The following is a 21,778-nucleotide window of genomic DNA, read 5'->3' as shown; positions in this document are numbered from 1 at the left end:
TTGGTATGAGAATATAGGTTTGCGAATACTCTGACTCCATTGCGAGCAATATCGAAAGCCTATCTCCCTTCGTTCAGATATTGATGATCGAAATGGTATTCCTCAAAAACTGCAAATTTCAATCCGCGATATCTCCTTAAATATTCCTCCAATCCAATTGAGACTTTCGGCTTTATAATCAGCATTGCTTAGGCTTCTACATGAGAATATAAAATCGTTTCAAAAATTTCGAAGTTTTGGCCAAAAATATGGAAGGGGCTCAGGGATTGGACCCTTCTAAAATGACATATTTGTCCATTTCACTTTGAAAATTCGAAAATTGTAGACATTTAGAATTGATAACTCTCTAGTTTAAACGACAAAATGTCCACAAATACAAATTCTGGAGGGGTAGGATAATGAATTTCGTATTATATTGCAAGATGCCAAAATAGGGACACAAGGTTTCCTGGTCTCACTTCGACGGACTATATCTAAGTTCAGCAACCCCAAAAAGTCAAATGGTGTCATTAGTCAGGTGAACGTACAATATGTTGTCTGAGTCTCACCCCTTGTAGCTTGATTCTACACACTGCGTCACCCTTTCCTGAAATAAAACCCTCTCTTCCCGCTTTGTCATATTGGAATGGTATTTTTCAATCAGGGGAACCCAGACAAAGCGTAAGTTTATTAAAGAGAGTGCATTCTCTTTGGATCAGAAAATGCAAATGGATGAAGCGAGACGAAAATAAATGGCCAGGAAGATTCTTTCACTGAACTGATTAGTCCGAATAATGGCGAGCATTCTAAATAATGAAATGTATCTCGATTTGAATGCTTTCTCAAATCTCTGGTACTGAGAATACTTTATTTTGGATCTGCATCCATTATTGCATAACACAATTACTTATCCGATGATCTTGTTTTCGAAATTCGCATACTTCGTATTCCACATTGTTCAACATCACCTATGCGGTTCCAGGAGAGGTACTTAACATTTTCATTGTACGAGTCCCAACCCAAAGATGCTGTGTTAAACAAGAATAACAGCAGGGGTTATCACTTCGTCATCTGACAAACCTCTTTCTTTTCAGAAATTTCAAGAGCGGATGTACATTACATAAAAAGCATTCAAACGACTGTAGAAGGGTTGAGACCTTTAAAATATATTCAAGTGTTTGTAGATGAAAAAACCTCCGACGAGATTGGACGTCCGATATTTGAAAACAAACCGTTCTCTATCGACTCGTCAATTGGCGATAGTACCATAAACTGGAAAGTTGTTATTCACTTGAATGGTCTGCTGAAGTTATCCTCCATCGAGGGGCATTCCCGAGGACTGGAGATATCTTCCCACATCAATAAAGCGCTGAAAAACCTGCCTGTTCACTGAAGCCTGAATCGAAACCAGTCAACGACGTTTACGTCAGTCGTATTAAACCTAGAAGCTCTCAAGAGAACAAACAATTACTTGCTGTTTTTCGTCTTTTATCGAATCGAAGAATTATGACAATTCCTCAGTGGGTATTGGACAAGTTTGAAAAAGAGACTTTTCATCGGTTGAGTTATTAAGTTATAATAAAAAATTTCGATGCTGAAACCGCATCCAATTTATAATATAGACCCGATTCTTTGAGGTAGCTTATTGTTGATCCTCTGCAGATTCAGTGTAATTCGAATATTGAAACTTCAATAATTAACGCTGTGGATATGTGAACCGTATTTGCAGGAATTTAATATGGAATAATGTTTGTTGCATATAATTAATTCCTTTAATTAATATCTACTTCCATCTGTCTGTTTCCTGTTCAATAATGCGTTCGTTTGGCTAAAATATGCAATTATTTCACAAAAACGCTACACTAAATCACATTATATATGTCTACATTCATTCTGGATTTAACAAATTCACAATTCTCGTAATAGTTTTGGTCAGAAATTTCATGGATATATAGTTATTGGAGAAATCAACTCGGAAATGAGATTCAACTGATTTTCACATGAGGTATTCAACCAGTACTTACAAGTATTTGGCTAAACCAATAGCATCTTCAGGTCAGTGAAAATGCTTCGAGAACACATGTATAGTGGTTGAATGAGTCATCTTAGTGAAAATCAGAGTATTAATGGTTATATTCTGCTTTTCATCTGTAAGTTACAAATCTGTAGCGTACGATCGATCTGTCAGTGTCCGATTCACAGATTCGTAAATAATGCAATTCTGGAAATTTTTCGTTAACTATCTTCTTTACAGTGTTATTTTTTAACTACTTATCGTAAATAGTTACGGATTCCTGTAAGCTACAGATCAATAAAAACGTCCAGAATTGCAATTTTTCTGTAAGCTTATGAAAAGTTACAGATAGGCTTACAGATGAAAGCGGAATACCACCGAGAGTTTATAGTTTAGTCGTGGATTTTCCAAGTATCGGTGTCATCATTTCAATTTTCCGCAATTTGAAACAGAATTTTATATTTGGAAAACCATAAGTTTAATTCCCAGCTTCGTAATTGAATGGACTTTCAAATCCATACATAAAATTCCAATATTTTGTCGAAATGAATGCAAATTCATCCAGCATGTGTCATGTGGAAATAATTCCCTAGTAATCAATGAAAAAAGTTCATAAAGCACTGCAGACTCTCTTTCGTCCATTTGTTTGAATTCGAACGAATTTTAAAGGTAATCAAACGGCTAATGCATTTATGCATCCATGGTATATCGGTTTTTTCACACAACTGACCACACATACAGGATGTCCTCGGTTTTTCTATCAGGAATTGATTCAGAAATCTCATTTCGAAATTGTGCTTTCGAGGGTTCTCCTATATTAAAATAGGTTGTGAAATCCTTCGTTTCAGAGATACAAGAGATTCAAATCTGAACTGTCAATCATACTCAACTCGAATTTGATTCAGAACGTTAGTGGAAGAACAGTCATTAGAGTTGGAACTGAATTACATATCTTCTCTAGGATTATTTTCGAAAACTATACGTGTTTCGCTACTACAATAGCATCTTCAGGTGGGCGAAAGTGCAATACACTTCACACCGCCATGTCTTGGACTCTGAATTCTCCAACTCCATATTTTCTTCGATAACAATTAGTATATTGCATCCAAGCCACAAATCTTGAAGTAATAATCTCCAGCACAGACAAACAGCTGCATGACTCAAGCTCGAGTCACTGAGTAATCTGATTAAAGTCCCACCATGCATACTGACCTATGTCAAAGTCCCCTATTCTCACCCTAACCTACTGTTAATAACCTAATAACTAGTGGGACAGCAGAGCAACTGTCATTCAGATATATTGAACTCATGTATACCCTCAGAGTTCGGGAAAATTCTTAGTTGAATCTCCGACTGGGGAGTTCTAAAATGAGTTCAGTTTGTCAGAAACCAAAATTTCGATTTCAAACTAATCGAATTGTTATAAATAATTAATTATTCGAGAGAGGCTTGTTATGAACAAAATTTTCAGCCACATACACTTACTGGAAAATAGCTTTACTCATTTCAGGGTCATTCATCTTAGTTTCGCGAGAATTCTTAAGCCCTAGTTGCTGACCATGACTCATCCCCCAGTTAATTTCAGGCAGAATCATTACCCGGAAAGATTTAGGAATGGGGTTCATTGTTGTATATTGGGATAGCCGTAATTCTAAGGTCCAAAAGGGGCTTTTCGATAAATCTTCTGGATGTGATTAACGTACACATCAATCTTGCAACTTCTGACCCTACTACACGCCTTTAAAGGTGAAACAATAATGATTACTTTGATGGTGCTCCTTTGGCACCTTTCAGAAATCTCCTGAAGACTATTGAGCATTGTTTCAATATCACCAAGGGATGTTTAGCCACTTGAAATGAATATGAATTATACTACCATATCCACTAGTGGAATAATTCGAAATAGAGCAGCTTTATAAGCCGATCAAATTGTTGAAATGCGGTAGAAATCATATTCACCACCACGATAGAAGCCTGTAAATCTATTATCACTGGTTTGATCACTCTGGGAATCTAGTTGATTAATCTTTCATTAAATAACGTGCTCGCCCAGTTGGGGGTAAGGCACTGTCGGACATGGAGGACTTCTAGGTCAGTTTAAATTGATGATCGGGTTATTCGTAGCTCATATAATTGCTTGTGATACTCCCACAAGAAACAATTAACTACCTAAAACATGGATGTTCATGAAGTTGATTGATTCGAAATATTCGCTAAAGGGTAAAACAACGACATATTTCGGAATAATTCCATCGTAGGTATAGGTACACCTTGAAAAATAATACATAAATTTTGTGCAATAGAAAGAGCATGACACGTACTATTCTCTCCATTCATGCAATAATGCACACAGTAATCTTCAATTAAATGGATTCAAATTAATGCAGATGTTACCATTTCCGTGAAAAAATGTGATCTCGCCCGGTTCGGCGGATGTGTTCAGGGGCCGTTAACACCAATTCCTGAAACAAATAAACAGGATCAACCCCTCACACAATTAGAAATTAGGAGGCCATAACTTCCTTGTCTAGCGACCAGCACTAACGGGTTGCTTTTAGTAGGAGGCCCAACTAATTTTCTGAATAGTTCATTATTCCTCTCCATAGGGGGTAAGCTTATTTATTGGACGTTTACACAGTTTTCCAGAAGATGGTAAGGCAGAAGTAAATATTTGGATTTTTTGTGGGGAGATTAGCGAGCTATTCTTTTCACCTATCCGATAAGAGTGCCGTCTAAACTGAAAGTAGCGCTCATTTTTAACCACGAAAGCAATTACAATTTCTTGTCATGTTTCTCAAATAGCCATACTCAAGTTTACACCGATTCAGAAGAATGGAACTGACAGATTAGTAAAATTAGCGAGAATGATTTTCCATAGAGCGTTAGGGCTCCAGCGAACTCTGAAATAATAATGCAATACGCTCGTGAATTCATGGTTTTTCTGATTACGTTTTCCGGTGAAACTCTAGTTATATGATCCCGTCTATAATGTAGTTACCATAGCTCTAGCTAGGGCAAGTTAACGATTTACACGTGGCGATACACCTACTAGAATATCCCAATTAGGAAAAGCAGAATATGCATCCTAGTGGCATGTTTTGATGCTCATTTTGATTCAGATACGATGCCGTAGGAGATGATTTACGAAACTGCGGAAAATTTTAGTTGCATTCGGTCGGAACGGGAGAAGAGCTTTCAACGTTAATTCTGTGATAAGGTGTCGAGAGTTTTTATGACTTTTTACCCATCTCCACGTGTGGAGTGGAAGAATATGTATGTTGTCAGCAGGTGATTAGGATCTGGAAATAGAAGAGAGTTGTGGAACATTTCTCTTGTCTCTTTTCATCAGGGGCCTCCGATAAAAAACCCAAAAGGACCAATGTTTCATTTTATGCATTCACCCAATCTTTTCTTCCATCTTTCATGAAAATATGTTTATGGTTTTTTCGATTTAGGAGAATTCTTTGGGGTGAAGTTTAGGAACAAGGAGATAGGAATTTTTAGGAACCCCTTAAACTCTTAACTATATTTTTTGAGTCTCACTTTGATACAAATTATTGAAATGATGCTTGATTACGATTTTTGTGGGGTCCTCGAACTCTTGGTTTCCTGAAGTTCACGTCCATGATTGAAATACTTCTGGTTAAAAAAAAAGGTGCCTACATTTTCATATTATCGGTGTACATCGAAAATTCAAAGCTACTCCAATTTCCCGGACTGCGAAAACAAAGCGGTAAAACCTAATTCAGGAGGTGTCATTTCCTGAACGACAGACATTGTACCTAATTACTGATATTAAAAAATATTGGCTTAATTAAAATTCCAGCTCTTTACGAGAGAACATGGAGCATTCAGCGCATTTTAATTGACATAAATTACAAGGCGACCTCTTCCGCTGCGTGTAAATGATTTCGCATTTATCTGAATATATGTACACTTTCTGGCAAGCCCATTTTGACTTTTATGTCTTCATTATCGAGGAACGCTATCAACTAGGATGACTGCAAAAGAATGAGGTGATTATATGCTAATCCGCCGATCTTCGAAACATGTTTTTATCATATTTAATTTGGAAACATATGAGGAAATTATTTTCAATTTATTGCTATATACTGAAAGAAGTGGAATCATTTTCTTGATTGTAAGATGTTTGTTGTATTTCTTAATTTCTATTCCAACCCTGATTGAAATTGTGCTTTTTTCATGCTTCCTGAAAAACAGGAATAAAATGTAAGTATGGTTTTACCTTCAGCTTTACTTGTTTGAATACAGAAGAAATTCTAAATGTTGATCATCTGCTTAAAAAATAATCTTCTCTTAAGAGAACTAAAAATAACTCAGATGTGGCGTTTCGCTAACAGATTCAATCTTTTTTATTTTTTATCTTCCCTCGTCAACACATGAAAACAATGTGTGGAACCAAGTAAATATTTTCCGGATTGTTAGAGCTATCAAAAGGAAATTTGGAAAGCAGATTATTGTTCTTAACAAGATTACCACAACTAACGCTGATTTTAAAATTTGTAATTGTAATGTGTATTAGTTTAGGATCAAAGAGGGCATGTCAACAGTCCGAAGAGATTTTTGTTTTTCTTTGAAATCTTGCAAACTTTTTTGTTGCGAATCACCAGGAAATCGAATCATCCCCATTTTTCTCCCTTGTCCCCAGACACCGACAACCAGAGAGTCATAATCCACGTGAAAGACATAAACGACGAACCTCCCTATTTCATAAACCGACCCCTGCCGATGCAAGCCGTGGTACAGCTCAACGCTGCCCCAAACACCCCCGTCTTCACCCTCCAGGCCAGAGATCCGGACACGGATCACAACATCCACTACTTCATCGTGCGAGACAGGACCGGCGGCAGGTTCGAGGTCGACGAGAGGTCTGGCGTGGTCCGGACCAGAGGTACGGACCTGTTCCAGCTGGACATGGAGTACGTGCTCTACGTCAAGGCGGAAGATCAGAACGGAAGGGTGGACGAGAGGCGTTTTCAGTCGACCCCGGAAGAGAGGCTTTCGATCGTGGGCGGAAAGAGGGCGCCACAGTTCTACATGCCGAGCTACGAGGCGGAAATACCGGAAAATCAAAAGAAAGATTCCGAGTAAGTATGAATGTTTATGGGTTTTATTGGATGGTCGTCAGGATTTCCGGGAAGGGGATGAAGTAATATGGGGAAATATTCTTATTCAGAATACGTTTGTCTTTCGCGATTGATCGATAAAACATTTCCTGGCGTGGTTTGGAGGTTTGCAGGAAATTGTTTTTTCATATAAAAGAATTCATTCAGGAGAGGGTTCGGATTCCAATAATTACGAGTATATATTGAAAAATTCTTAGCCTACTATAGAACCAAACAAAATTTCAATGTCAAAATATTTTATTACTCAACATATTCTCCTCTTAATTGGATACATTTATTACAGCGAACCTGCAACGTCCCCAGACCTTTCAAAAAAATGTTTCTTCTTGCTCTGCAAACCAGACCCCCGCAGCTTTTATTATCTCCTCGTTGAAAGAAAATTTACGACCTTTTAAACTCTTCTCAGTTGAGGAAAGAGATGATAGTCGGATGGAGCCAAATTTGGCGAAAAAGGTGGATGTTCTAGTAATTCAAACCCTAAATCACGATTATTTTTACATGGCAACATGAGATTTATGTGCAGGGGTGTTGTCCTGTAAAAACAAAACACCTCTGGGTAGCTATCCGCGTCTTTTCACTCAAATTTTTTTCCGTAGAGTGGTCTGTAATGCCGAATAGTAATCTTCGGTTATTGTTCTACCCTTATCCAAAAAATCAATCATGATTACTCCATGGCAATCCCAAAAAACTGAAGCAAGAACTTTTCCAGCAGATTTTTGGACACGAAACTTCTTAGGTCTTGGAGAACCAGAGTGCCGCCATTCCATCGATTTTTGCTTTGATTCTGGATCGTAGAAATATACCTTAGTCTCATCCATAGTATCAATTCGGTTTAAGAAGTCTACATCGTTTTCAAATCGAGCACAGATCGAACGCGATGCTTCTACCCTTGCACGCTTTTGGTCAACATTAAAACATTTGGGGATCCAATTTGCAGCAATTTTTCTCATGTCCAAATTGACGTGAACTATATGATGAACGCGTTCGTATGAAATATTCAGTGCTTCAGACTTCAGATATCCGTTTTAGCAAAATTCGATGGTTTGATACAATCATGTCATGCACTGCATCGATATTATTGGGGACTGACACAGAAATTGTCCTTCCTGATCGGTCATCATCTTCAATGGAAAATTTACCTCTTTTTAAGCTTGCAGTCTAATTTTTCAGCTCTTAACCCTTTTAAATACAGGTACTTGATGATGGCTCGATACACCCAATTTTTCGATATTCATAATTTCGGTGGTCATCTTCTTTCTTTTAATTTGTTGCGTAACTCTGGTTAACTTTTTTGACCTCAAACTTCATACTGACACTTCTAATGAGTTAGTTTTCGTTACTATGGTAACGTGATATTTTTTATGCATAGAACTAGAAGCTATCACAATAGCTTCTGTGTAAACTGAAATATTTGGTACCGAACGAAATGAATAAGCAAGCATAACTGAAACTGTGTAGCAAATTTCATTAACCTTTTCCGTTATTTTCCAGTATAATATCCGTGAAAGCCAAGTCCTTCGCCGACAGAGAAATAAGGTATACCCTGAAAGCGCAAGGACAAGGAGCTGGTACCTTCAATATCGGTCCAACATCTGGAATTGTGAAATTGGCGAAAGAATTGGATTTCGAGGACCTGAGGCAGCCTCATGTTTATTCACTTGTGGTAACAGCTACAGAGGATTCTGGCGGCTTTTCCACGTCAGTGGAGGTAAATACATTCTTCAGATTTTCAATTTTATCATGAAACCAATTTAAATTTCATGATGGAATTTCAGTTCGTTCATAACAACACTATTTTTCTCACTCTCTCGCGTTGCGAAAGTGAGATGCAAAAAAGCAGAACTCTCCTGAGTAATATCATCAAAATATGACTAAATATCTCTAGTAACTAATCGATATAACCTCTTCAGAGATGATCGAATATTATGATCAAACAAAAATTGTAGGTTTTATCAGATATGAATGGCTTGTCCACTGTGAACCAGTTTTCAACGGATTGTGAAAGTTCAATTTGTTTAAATTCATGATCGCTGTGGAGTTCGACATATCAATACTACAAATTGTATTTCACACTAATACTGGCTGCATTATTAATTGAAACCGAAAATTTGTGTTTGCTATTGTCATCGCAGATTGGAATAGATCAATTCGAGCTTGAACAGCAGAGCAAACAGGAGATAATTGCTTTCAATTGTTCAGCAGCGATTGCAAACTGAAATGTTCCAAAACAGTTGAGAAATCTGTTGAGTATTTCCTGACGAGCTTATGTAGTTTGTTATGGAAACAGTTGCCAAAGTTGAATTTTTGCCCAGTCAATACAATATTGAGCAAAAAAGTTCCATAGAAAGGAGAACAAACTCCCGGAACCTTTCTATGGTATAGGAAAATGTACCAACAAGAAATAGTACGAGGAGAAGAAAAATACGGAACCAGAGACAGTCTGGCGGAATCTTTTCCGAGGTTGGATCATTCCAAAAAGTTTCTTTGTAGTTTCAGCACTGCGAGATCAAAGTATCTAGAGCTTAGCAAGAATATTCTACATCGCGTTACTAGATTCTTTACTGGAGAACCATTGCAGTCCCAGGAATCAGCTAATCAGAATGGGTCATACGAAAAATTTATTACCAAATTGCAATATTACAATTCTTTACCTCACACTCAATAAATTCAGGATTGGTAACGAAATATACTATTCTCCCACCATGTTTATCAAAAGTAACCAAAACTGTCAAAATTATGTCTATCCCTCCAACAAAAACTATGCTCAATTCATGTTTGTTTCAGTTGACAATCCGAGTAACCGACGTCAACGATAACGCACCAAAATTCGAACTACCAGATTATCAAGCTCACAACGTGGACGAAGATATTCCACCAGGAACAAGCATTTTGAAGGTGAAAGCAATGGACGCCGACAGTGGTGCCAACGCAGAAATCGAATATCTGGTCTCAGACGACCATTTCAGCGTGGATCCAAGTGGCATCATATCGAACAACAAGCAATTAGACGCCGACAACAACAACGCATATTATGAATTCGTCGTAACGGCCAAGGATAAAGGAGAACCTGCCAAAACTGGAACAGCAACTGTGAGAGTTTACACCAAGAATAAAAACGATGAAGAACCAAAGTTTTCCCAACAAGTATACACTCCGAATGTAGACGAGAACGCTGGTCCCAACACGCTAGTTACTACGGTTGTGGCATCAGATAAAGATGGCGACAATGTGAGGTTTGGATTTGTTGGTGGAGGCACTAGTGCTGGGCAGTTCGTCATAGAAGAAATCACGGGTGTTATTCGTTTACATAGTAAATCTATTACTTTGGACAGAGATAAGTACGAACTGAATGTAACAGCTATGGACGATGGAGCATGTTGTGTAAATGGCGAATCCACAATTCACACAAGCACTGCTGTGGTAGTTGTATTCATAACTGACGTAAACGATAACAAGCCGATATTCAAAGATTGTGGCACTTACTATCCAAAAGTTGAGGAGGGAGCACCGAATGGTTCGCCTGTCATAAAAGTACATGCTACCGACGAAGATAAAGGCGTGAACGGACAAGTCAAATATTCTATAGTTCAGCAGCCAAATCAAAAGGGTACCAAGTTTACAGTGGATGAAGAAACGGGAGAAGTTACCACCAACAAAGTATTCGACAGAGAGGGTGACGATGGTAAATTTGTTTCTATTACCGTGAAAGCTACAGATCAAGGTGAACCATCACTGGAAGGGGTTTGTTCGTTCACTGTAGAAATCACAGATGTCAATGATAACCCTCCACTTTTTGACAGACAGGTAAGAAAATTTCTATGATTATCAGAAATTTTCCTCACTTTTTGGAGATATTTTGTTAAACGATTCTTTCACTTTTGTTTTCCTTTAATTTAAACAGCGTAATTGTACAATGAAAGCGTGGATCTGAAGTAGTTTATTTTCAGCAATTCAAACTAGCTCAACCTCGCCGTTCTTGGAATATTATAAACGATAATTTAACACTTGTTTTCTTGTAGAAATACGTCGAAAATGTGAAGCAGGATGCTAGTATTGGCACCAATATTCTTCGTGTGTCAGCATCTGACGAAGACGCAGATAACAATGGCGCCATAGTTTATTCGCTTAGTAGTGCAGATAGTCAGAGAGCCGATCTTGAGTATTTTGAAATACAACCCGAATCAGGGTGGATAGTATTGAAAAAGCCCTTGGACGTAAGTATTTCTTACAAATAAGATGCGCCAAAACTATTATTCATGAAAGATAACTGTGTGCGTGTGATTGGAATGGAGAAAGTGATTATGTGTGACAATAAGCACCATATTTGGCTCGATGGTTTTGATGAATCCGAGGGATCATGGTACCATCAAGTTCCAGATGTGGTGTTCAGATTCGTTTCAGAGATGCTGTGGAGCAACTGATGGTCATCCCTAGGTACGAGTGGACTAGCGCTTCTTTCTTCATTTACAGTGCACCTTACTTTCAGTTGCTCTCAACAACCGGCCTTCGTAGGTCGATTGCACTGATATCTATATTTTATTATTCAATGAGTTTTTTATACGGCACACCTTGCATAAACATTCAGTATACTCATACTGTGTTCTTGAACTGTTTTTAGTTTTGTACTGGCCAATTCATGGACTCGAAAGACATCATGCTGCAGATGTATATTCAGATTCAATGATTTGACATCAATGTTGAGAATATTGGAGAGTCCATCAACTGGCCTACCCACAAAACCTACTCAGTTATCCTTTTATAATTTGGAGTAGCAAGGAAGCCTTTTTGTTTTTGGGCCAGCTACAATGCTGGCCAGCGGAAGTTTTTTTTTCAATATACAGTGGTGTGATTTTGAGGAGAGATGATTTTTGCAGCCATCGATTTTTCAACTGTGTTTTTGATATTTTTGAGTGATTTTTTGCAGGAGGACTTAACTAACCTTAAGTATTTTGGTCACGAGTGTCGCAGGAGGTTGGTTTTTGAAACCCATGGGGTGGGCACCTCTTGCGGCACTCAGACATTGTGACATTTTTAACTTGTGTATGGGGCGGCGTACTAACACAATAACCGCATTTCGTACGATGCGAGAAAAACGTCCAACGGTTTTTGAAGGTCGTTAAAAAAGATGGACCAAGAAGATTTTTGCACATCCTTGCTCCCGCCCCAGCCCACTTTTTTAAAACTTTTTTTGCATGTGATGCCTGCTTAAAAAGTTTTATTTCTATTCGATTGTTATGTACTATAGACTTTCATTTCGTTTTGTTTAAATGCACCTTTCTGTTGTTCGGCGTCCGAATCGCCCACATGGAAACAGGGATGCTATTCAGTAAGTAGGTGTCTGGCAACCGAAACCTCCCAAGTATCATCCATGCAGAGTTGCCAGGACACCAGAAACGAGCTTTGCCGGCTGGCGCCCTCTATTCCCCCCATAGGTATTGGAATTGGCATTCGTCTGGCTGGTTTGTTGGTGAGATTCTCTAGGGTTCATTGTATGGCGAATATTTGTAAGGGAGCCTAAGGGCTGTTTGGAAGTTTGGCGGTTGAGGGGGACTAGGGGGCGCGCGTTCCGGTTTTTGCTAATTTTCCAATTGATTTAAGTTGTGTGATTGAGTTATAATTTGGTTCATATATTCTGTTGATTGAATGTGTTATGTTTGGTTTGTCCCACGTGCCCTGACCTGACCGTGCCCGTATTTAGCGAGACAGGTACCGACTGCGCGTGCGCGCGTCGGACAAAGGAGTTCCACCCTCCTCCGCGGACGTGGACGTAGAATTAGACGTCGTAGACAGGAACAATAAGCCGCCTTTGTGGGATGTCAACACGTACGGCCCCATTCACATCAGAGAAAATGTCACAGTGGGTACAATAGTGACTTCTGTGAAGGCCAGGTTGGTATAGCCGCGTGCAATGGTTGCGCGGCGAAAACAGCGTGGCACCGGCTGCGGATCGCTGAAGGGTGGGTTCATTGTTTGTGTGATCGCGTGGGGGTGAAATCCAAGGCCGGCGTCACGTATTCCCAACCTCAGTCCAATCACATTCCGCCCAGTTTCCATCGTAAGTTAACGTGTGATCTGTTCCCGCGCGTGCCAGCGAGAGACCTACAAGTTGGAGGCCACTGCCCAAGACAAAGGCTTTCCACCCTTGTCCCGATCTGTGGAGGTGCAGATAGACGTAGTGGACCGCGCGAACAACCCTCCCGTGTGGGATCACGTGGTGTACGGTCCGATCTTCATTCGAGAGAACCTCCCGGTCGGGGCCAAGGTCGTGTCAGTCAAGGCAAGGTCTGTCCAGAGAAAAATAATCCGTGTGCGCTGTGCGGTAGCACGACGCTGCACGGCGCTCTTCGTCTGTTTGTGCACGCTTCACCCGCGGGGCAGCACGGAAGCCCTCGCCCAAACCACCACCCCATTAACGACACTGGACGGTTTCAAGGGTTAAACAGCAGCATTTAACGCGACAAATCAATCAGACTTTTAACCAATGTAATCAGAGCTTTCAGATAACGGAATTATAATCACTTCTATCATCTTCTTCATTGACTTAGGGTCAGTAATTACCATACTCATTTTTCAGAAAATAGTATCCAATTATCACCTGTACCTGTCGTTCGTACAACCTTCCTAAGAACTAAGACTAAGGACCAAGAACTATGGTAAGTTTAGGTAGATCTCCTAAGAACTAAGACCTTAGAAATTGACCAATCTAATAGGCAGATGGCAAGCATGTGAAGGCCATCTGCCAAATAGATGGGTCCCATTCTTAGGTCTTAGTTCTTAGTACTTCTGCATAAACTTACTATTAATGGTGGGCTCCTGTAGAGATCCTAAGAACTAAGACTTAAGAAATGGAACAATCTAATGGGCAGATGGCAAACATGTTGAGGCCATCTGCTAAATAGATGGGTCCCTTTCTAAGGTCTTATTTCTTGGTATCCACCCTAAGAGTACAACATTAGTGAAGTAATGAAAGCATACCTATACCTAAACAATTTTTCCTTAGAACTAAGAGATTAAGACCCAAAAATTATTAATAGAAATGTGTTCAGCTCAAAGCTAAGAACAATGAGGAAAGCACTGATGATGTGAAGTCAGAATCTTCCGCTCGAATTCATAACCAAAGCGGTCACCCATTCACATACTGCACCAGCCTAATAATCCCAGATTTTTTTTTATTTTTCCAATATTTCCAAAAATACTTATCCAACCAAGGCGAATACTAGGACTTGGCTCTGAAATAGGGTTTTGAAGGTTCCGGCTCTGAGCGTCATCTGGCGGATGGATTCTGAGTTACAGAATTTCCAATATGCCTTCATATAATGATATCTACCGAGAAGATATAAAATATGACTCAGTTTTGTATTTCATAAAATGACTTTATTCCTAACATATCAGTTGTTGCATCTTTAGCTCCAGTTGTCTATCGTGAGAGTCGAACATTAAAAATGGGCTATTTTTTCTTGACAAACCCAACGACTAATGAGTATATGGTGGTTGCTGGTCCCTACCAGTCAAAGTTTGTTACAAATTTTACACTTCTTCGTGTTTTCACAGAGATCAGTGCATGGATCTACTAATAAAATAATAATCAATGAAACTAATAATAATAAACACAATTACTAGTTGAGCACGTTAGCAGTAAGGTTACCAATAATTAACTAATCAGATATTAACCAATCATTACATTTATTGAATTTAAGTATTCCTATCCTTCTCCTTATACATAAACTTTCTAATTCTTCTGTAAGTGTTCGAATTAATTCTGTTTTGAATAATCAATAAGTAGAGCCGTCTTATTTCTTTTCCTTCTAGTGTGATTTTCATCGATTCATATATTTCCAAGAATCAAATCTTATTTATTCAACTGATGTAATTTTATGAAATCTCTTCTGTCTTCTTCCTTCAGAGTAGATGCTAACATCTTCTAGATGTATTTGCTGTATTAATTGTTTTCAGTTTTTCCTGTTTTTTTTTTCCACTTACTCTCATTACAAAGAATACGTGTTACTGCTACATAATACCACAAAGTTTAACGTTCTCAACTAGGAAAATTTCAGAGAACGAACGCAATTTCAAGAAGATTCACGGTCATCATTTTTCTCTTGGAAAATTCTTGATTTTAGTGCCAGGAGATTTCACTCTGGGATTTGACATTCGGATAAATTTCTTGCTGCTTTAGCGTGTCGTCGTTACAATTCCAATCCCTAGTAGTTCTGGGTGTTTTTAGTCCTTCCTGTCGATCCTTATCGGGACACTTTGAATGTTGTTGATGCGCTGACACCACACGCAATAACTCACAATCAACAGCTTGGGGCAAAGGGTAAATGCATACCTCAACAACATTCGAGGTCCAACTCATCATCTCCATCATCCATCAGAATCTTAGATATAGTTTTTTTATTCAATGATTTCAAGTTTTGTATCAACTTCCCACCATTTCGAATTTTTTGCAAATGATTTCTTAATTTTATCTAATACTGATAATAATCGATGGGAATTTGAAGCAAAATTATATAGATTTGTCTCCTTTAATGATAAGTAAAGAAATCATAACTAAAAGTACTTTGAAAATAATTTCAGGACAACTACGTTGGCAGAAACTGAAAATTTTTTTAATCCAGTAATTTGTCGCAGTCAGCATCCCATTTCAAATCATGAAATATTTTTGCATGGATACAATAGTGATAATTTTAGGGGATGCTGACAATTTTTTCGAATTTTCGTTAGAGTAGGTGAATTAAATGGTTGCATGATGCATTTTTTCGGACGAGAAGAATTTTTATTTTTAAGTATCCATGGTGAAAGTTTTTATAATGCTGGTTGGGAAAGTAGGTTTGAATTTTTTTAGAATTCATATAGGATATTTCTCATTTTTAATTTTTTTCCGAATTTCGAATTTGTTCACCATGAATACTGAATATCTCAGTGAGTCATCGGTAATTTTGCATGCGGCTGATCAGTTTTTGTAGGCCATATTGTTTTCATTTGAAAACATTTTGCTTTTTGTTCGTGACACAATTTTTAGTTATGAAAAAATAAAGACCAACATTGATAGGCGATTTTTGGTTTTAAATGCCTCTTTTTTAATGAATGTCGTCTATGTAGCTCTGGAATCGAGAACAATCCAACGGTATTTTATCGTCTGATGCCCGGATCAACCGCTCAAACCAATAAGTTTCATACGTTCTATCTACAACAGAGGCCAGATAATGGATTCACTTGGGCTGATATCAAAGTCAATCATCCACTTGACTATGAAACAATCAAGGAATACAATTTGACTATACGTGTTGAGGTAAGCTTTTTGTTACAATCAAAGATACTTTCAATAGGGGATGTTTGAATGAAACACTTTCTTCTCTTAGGAGAATCATAAATGATCGTTGGGAGTTGTGAAAAATTTTGCATTGTGTTTGTATCTTCGTTTTTAGAACAATGGAGCCCAACAGTTGGCATCTGAAGCAACAGTTTACATCCAGTTGGAAGATGTTAATGATGAGATACCCCTGTTCACCGAAAGAGAACAAGAGACAGTGTTGGAAGGCGAACCAATAGGAACCAAAGTCACACAAGTGAACGCGATTGATAAGGATGGAACTTTTCCTAATAATCAAGTATGTCTCAAAAACTCATAACTATCTATATGGGTGTCATATAGCGAATTCCTTTGGTAGCACTAGGGCTGCACTAGATCACAGAACATCGATCATAGATTGCAATACTATTACTTGACAATTATATGTCTCAGTGTTCAACAAACAGTTAATCTTATGGAATTGTTCATAATTCCCGTTTCTATTGTTAAAACTAGCTTTTTGAACGAGTCCTGTCAATGGAAACATCTCGTACCTTCCGAAGTTCTCAATTTTCAAGTTTTCAAACGGATAGGTAGTACAATGTTTACGTTATATCATTTGATTCAACGTTGAACCTCAAAAATTCCTTCTGATTATTATATTCCTATTCTTTTGGTTTTTAGTAGTCGCTCGACTTCAGAGAACCTTTCATCTTCTCCGTGTTTTCTTCTCCCCATAGACGCCATGACCTAAAACGTTGACGCATTGTTCCTTTGTTTCAGGTGTACTATTATATCGTGGATTCTCCGCGTAATGAAGGCAAAGACTTTTTCGAAATAAACAAAGAAACGGGCGAAGTGTTCACGAAAGTCGTTTTTGATAGAGAAAAGCAAGGCGCTTATGCTCTAGAAGTGGAAGCCAGAGATGGAGCTCCTTCTGCCAGACCGAACAGCGACAACGAACCGAATTCAGGTGAGTTATTTTTTGTCTAACGATTTTTCTGTGAAATAGTAGTTGGCACGTGAAAGACGCTTCATCAATTCATTCCGTGATTCCGTGAAAAATGGTTCTATGAAGTGAGATACCTGAATAGTATTCCAACAATGATACTAGGTTGATATTGCACATGTATCGTGGCCCATCTCTGTTCTGTAGGCCGTAATAGAAGTAAGATCTGGAGGTTTTTAAAGATGTAAAAAAAATCGTCAGGTGTATATACTCTAGCGTGTTCCAGATCCTGTTTATGCCCTACGTGTCTCTGATAATAAATTCATGTTAATCTGACAGTTTGCGTGGTGGGACTGGCCGTACGGAAGAGTTGAAAATGGTATTTTTCGTTAGTGGCAGATTTTCAGAGGATATGTTAATTGGAACCAAAGAAAGCTAATTTAAGAGACTGACTATTCGGACAAATCGCTACTTATACATATTCGAACCTGTCAGATTTTCATACAGACTGTTAATCTCGGTGTTGCAGACGAATTGACCTATTAATCTGACACTTATCAGGGAGGTTTTCTTAATCTGACAGTTTGAAGATGATAACAATGCATTTTTTTGAATTATCCCCCTTCCTGTACCTCTAACCGTTTTTGTATTCATTATGAATGTTGTAGATCATGAAATTCTATACGAATTTTGTTTGAAACAATTTCACATAATCTCAAACGTTTTCGATCTAGAGGGTAAGGAGAGGGGCAATGTTAATGTAGAATCCCAGTCTAATATACATTCATCTCCATATAACTCAAAAACGTTCGGACGTAGAAAAAATTGCTTCGGACATAATTTGTAGAAAATATCATGCTTTACAACTTTCATTATGAATCCGAAAACGATTTGAAGCTCAGGAGAGGGGATAATTCAAAAATAACTAATTTTTGTGACTTTTACGGTCAATTTTGGTTGTTTCAGCTTGTTGAAACTGTCAGATTATGTTTTTTCCGTTATTCTTGCATCATAAGCTTCAAAATGAAAAAAAAGCCATCGCTCTCGAGAATGTACACGTGATGTTTTTTTTCATAAGTTTGGCACCCTCCCACACTTTTCGTCACGCTCAAATTGTCAGATTGAGGAAATTAATAGCGAAATCGTGACTTATGCCACATAGGATGTGATGAAAATGCTAAAAACATTCTAATGGGAATACATCTATAACTGCAGAAAAGTCAAGAAAGCATTTTAATAAAAAAAAAATGCCCTGCTTTCATCGAAATAAGCAGATGGGAAAATTATTGCTATACTAACAATGATGAGTTTCCATAACCCAAATATCTCATGGAAGGTCTGAAAAGAATCCGGCAGACCCAATTTTCCTGACAGATATTTCATATTATCCGCCATGCTCCCCAAACGTCATTCCTCCCGTTTCAAACGAGAAATTATTCTCTATTAGATTTCTCGGAATTTATAGGCACTTTATGAAGAGCTCGGAACTCGGTTTGCCAGAGTTATGCAACAAATTCTCGCAGGTAGGAGATTCGAGGAAATAGTGACCTCCGTTTCCTACGGAAAATACCGGATTATATTCGATCTGGCGCGAGAAAAACTCCTCGGTATTCGGAATTGAATATTTTGCCCTCTATTTGGAGAGACAGATGCTACTCGCTTCGCCTTGGCCGGTTCTGTTTCTTATATTTGTTGCTTTTTCGTTGAGAAGTTTTAACAAAGGACCTTGTTTCTTGAATCCTGAAGGCTCATTGGCATATTTCATGAATTATATGCATACGAGGCGTTCGTCTATGTTTTTCCGTCGATAGCAAACAATTTGCATACTGCTGTAAAAAGAAATGTCAAAAACCAGGAAGGCCCTAGATTGAATGAAAATGATTGATGATAATAGATTCAGGAACAGGAAACTTATAGTTTTTAGGGAGATAGCTGTAGTGACGGATATATTGAAGAGTATCTATCGAACAATTTCAAATCTATGTTTGTTGGAAAGGTGACAGTTCCCTTTCAAAGAATTCTCTTACTGTTTTCTGTGCTTTCCAGAAATCAGTAACAGATCAATAACATAACGATGAATGGAAAAAGTAATGCCAATCAAAGGAACCACAATTGCGAATGGACAATTTGTAGAAAGAATTTCAATGTTGAATTATTACGACAGAATGATTGGATTATGGATGAATGAAATCGGACTCAAAGCGTCGGTCCCTTGAATCAATTCTAGCTATAAGAGGACGGGATTGCTGGAAATCACTTGGGAAAATATTTCCAATCTTCTTTTAGATGAGGAGAAATTCCGAATTTCCTTATGGAAAGCTTGATTCACTCTTCCACACGGCGTTCTCATTGATAAACATAAATATTGAAATCCAATAGAGCTTACATTTCTTTATCCGGAAGTCTGGAAAGCCACCCTCCAAATAAATTTCGTTTTCGGGTGATTGATTGTTTTCTGATGACCTGAATTTCACAAGCAATCACTCAGTAATTCACAGAAAAAAGTAGTTACATGAAACGTCAATCATTTCTCAGGGTAATGCTTCCAACCAACAACATTTGGGGAATCTCATTTCAACATTAAGAGCTCAATTGGATCTGGAGTTAACAATTTTGTTCTTGAGGCTTCAAGAGAAAAAACCCACTTGCATAAATATTATCGACAAAAATTTTTATAGTGCAGACGATTCCTATCAATCATCTCTTCATTATAACAGAGGCATTGTGCAAATACGCGGTTTATCATCAACTCCCCAATCTACCAACTCTACCAGTAGCTGCATTTCAATTTAATATACGAACTTTCCGCTGTTCGAATGCATATAATTCTGGCCCTATAAAACCCGTGACAACCGAATAAGTGCGTGAAAATTTAGAACAGTCGTTTGTCATGCGGGAAAATGACGTCGTGAAATGGAAAATAAAACCCGGATTAATATTCATTTTATATGACTTTGAGTCGTATGATTAATTTGGCAGTTCGGCGTGGATGTAGGCTGGAAAAACCTATGATTTATTGCTTATTATTTCGGAGTTGAATAGAAAGTTCGCTATGATATGTACAGGGGAAGAATGTGGACTGGTTTTTTCGCCTTCAAGTTCGGTTATTTTTCAGACTTCGACAAAGTGAGCTTCCATGTGTTCAGCCCTGAAGAATGTGTGAGATTGCAGGTTTACTTACACGAAGACATTTTTTGAGATCAACCATTGAAACTATGTGTTGGAATTCTTCAGACAAATATCACAGAAAGATATTCTGTTACCCAAAAATTTCAAGAGTGGAGGTTCCTTGAGGATTATGATTAGGAAGGGCTATTTAGGCGAATTAGTCCATATAATTATGCAATATATGAATTTCCAATAACGATTATTCATTGTTCTCAAGGGTTACATGAAAGAAAGTTTTCCTTTTTCCATGTTATATCAACGACTTGAGGAAACTACGACCTGATGTGAATATTGACGCTTCGGAGTAACTTTAACGTATCACACGCCTCGCCAAACTCTTCCTCAGAATATTCTTATCGTCAACTCGCACATTTCCCTCCTGAAATCCGAAAACAAGCTGCTGCCTTTCGTCGACACCAGCTAATAAGTTTCATAAACACAGACACATTATCATCATAATTACCGCAATATATTCCTCTGTTTCTCTTAATACCAACGTGCATAAGTCTATAATCCTCCCTAGGCACAAAGCCGTGTTCTTCCAGGGTTAGAGGGCGGAATCATCCCATCGTCCCAGTTTTTGGTTAATGCATCCAGCACCCTCCGGAGTGGAGGAGGTTATTATGCATGCCGAACAAGTCGGAGGCTCGGAAAGCCTCTCTAAGAAAACCGACCCACATATAAGGCCGCCGGCTCTGTGGAGCTGTAAGATTATTCGATGAGGGAAGTTTAATAATCGAAAAGTAGATTGGAATGGGTCGTGAATTTACTCGCGACTTACATACAGTTAATTTCGCTGCAATTTTGAATTTTGATCTAGTCTATCGAAGTTGTCCACACACCTACTAAATGTGACATTGTAACAGAATAGCTGCTTGCTTCAAATGTGTAATGCTATCCACGGTTTATACGAGGATGAATTATTGATATCTAGTTAGCCTAGACCAATTCCACGCATACAAAAATATTATAGCTATGAACAATAACTCATTAAAAGTGTCAATGTGAAGTTTGAGGTCAAAAAAGTAAACAAGAGTTACGCAATAAATTAAAAGAAATAAGATGTCCACCGAGATTGTGAAAATCGAAAAATTGGAGTATCGAGCTATCATCAAGTACCTGTCTTTAAAAGGGTTAAGAGGTAAGCAGATTCACGAAGATTGCTTAATACCCTTGGTGATCAATGTCCTTCGTATGCGACCGTGAAAAATTGGACTTCAAGCTTCAAA

At 38.2% G+C, this 21,778-nt stretch overlaps 1 protein-coding gene across 8 annotated transcripts in view; it reads left to right on the top strand.

Annotated features, from left to right (window-relative positions):
• The window catches only part of LOC123310662 (neural-cadherin), a 303,888-nt gene that overhangs the window by 64,131 nt on the left and 217,979 nt on the right, over positions 1-21,778 (top strand). For 4 of the 8 annotated variants that reach the window (XM_044894220.1, XM_044894217.1, XM_044894219.1 and 1 more), the window contains exons 3-11: positions 6,215-6,223; positions 6,663-7,101; positions 8,632-8,848; positions 9,925-10,944; positions 11,160-11,354; positions 12,839-13,029; positions 16,243-16,432; positions 16,569-16,751; positions 17,216-17,405. In XM_044894220.1, coding sequence (XP_044750155.1) covers positions 6,215-6,223; positions 6,663-7,101; positions 8,632-8,848; positions 9,925-10,944; positions 11,160-11,354; positions 12,839-13,029; positions 16,243-16,432; positions 16,569-16,751; positions 17,216-17,405 — 2,634 coding nt within the window. Of the gene's footprint in view, positions 1-6,214; positions 6,224-6,662; positions 7,102-8,631; positions 8,849-9,924; positions 10,945-11,159; positions 11,355-11,408; positions 13,030-13,231; positions 13,423-16,242; positions 16,433-16,568; positions 16,752-17,215; positions 17,406-21,778 lie in introns of those variants that run through there. The other 4 variants (XM_044894218.1, XM_044894221.1, XM_044894223.1 and 1 more) reach the window with 4 other exon arrangements.

The sequence above is a fragment of the Coccinella septempunctata genome, chromosome 4 (assembly GCF_907165205.1).
Source record: "Coccinella septempunctata chromosome 4, icCocSept1.1, whole genome shotgun sequence".
NCBI lineage: Eukaryota > Metazoa > Arthropoda > Insecta > Coleoptera > Coccinellidae > Coccinella > Coccinella septempunctata.
This window is presented reverse-complemented; position numbering and strand designations above follow the sequence as displayed.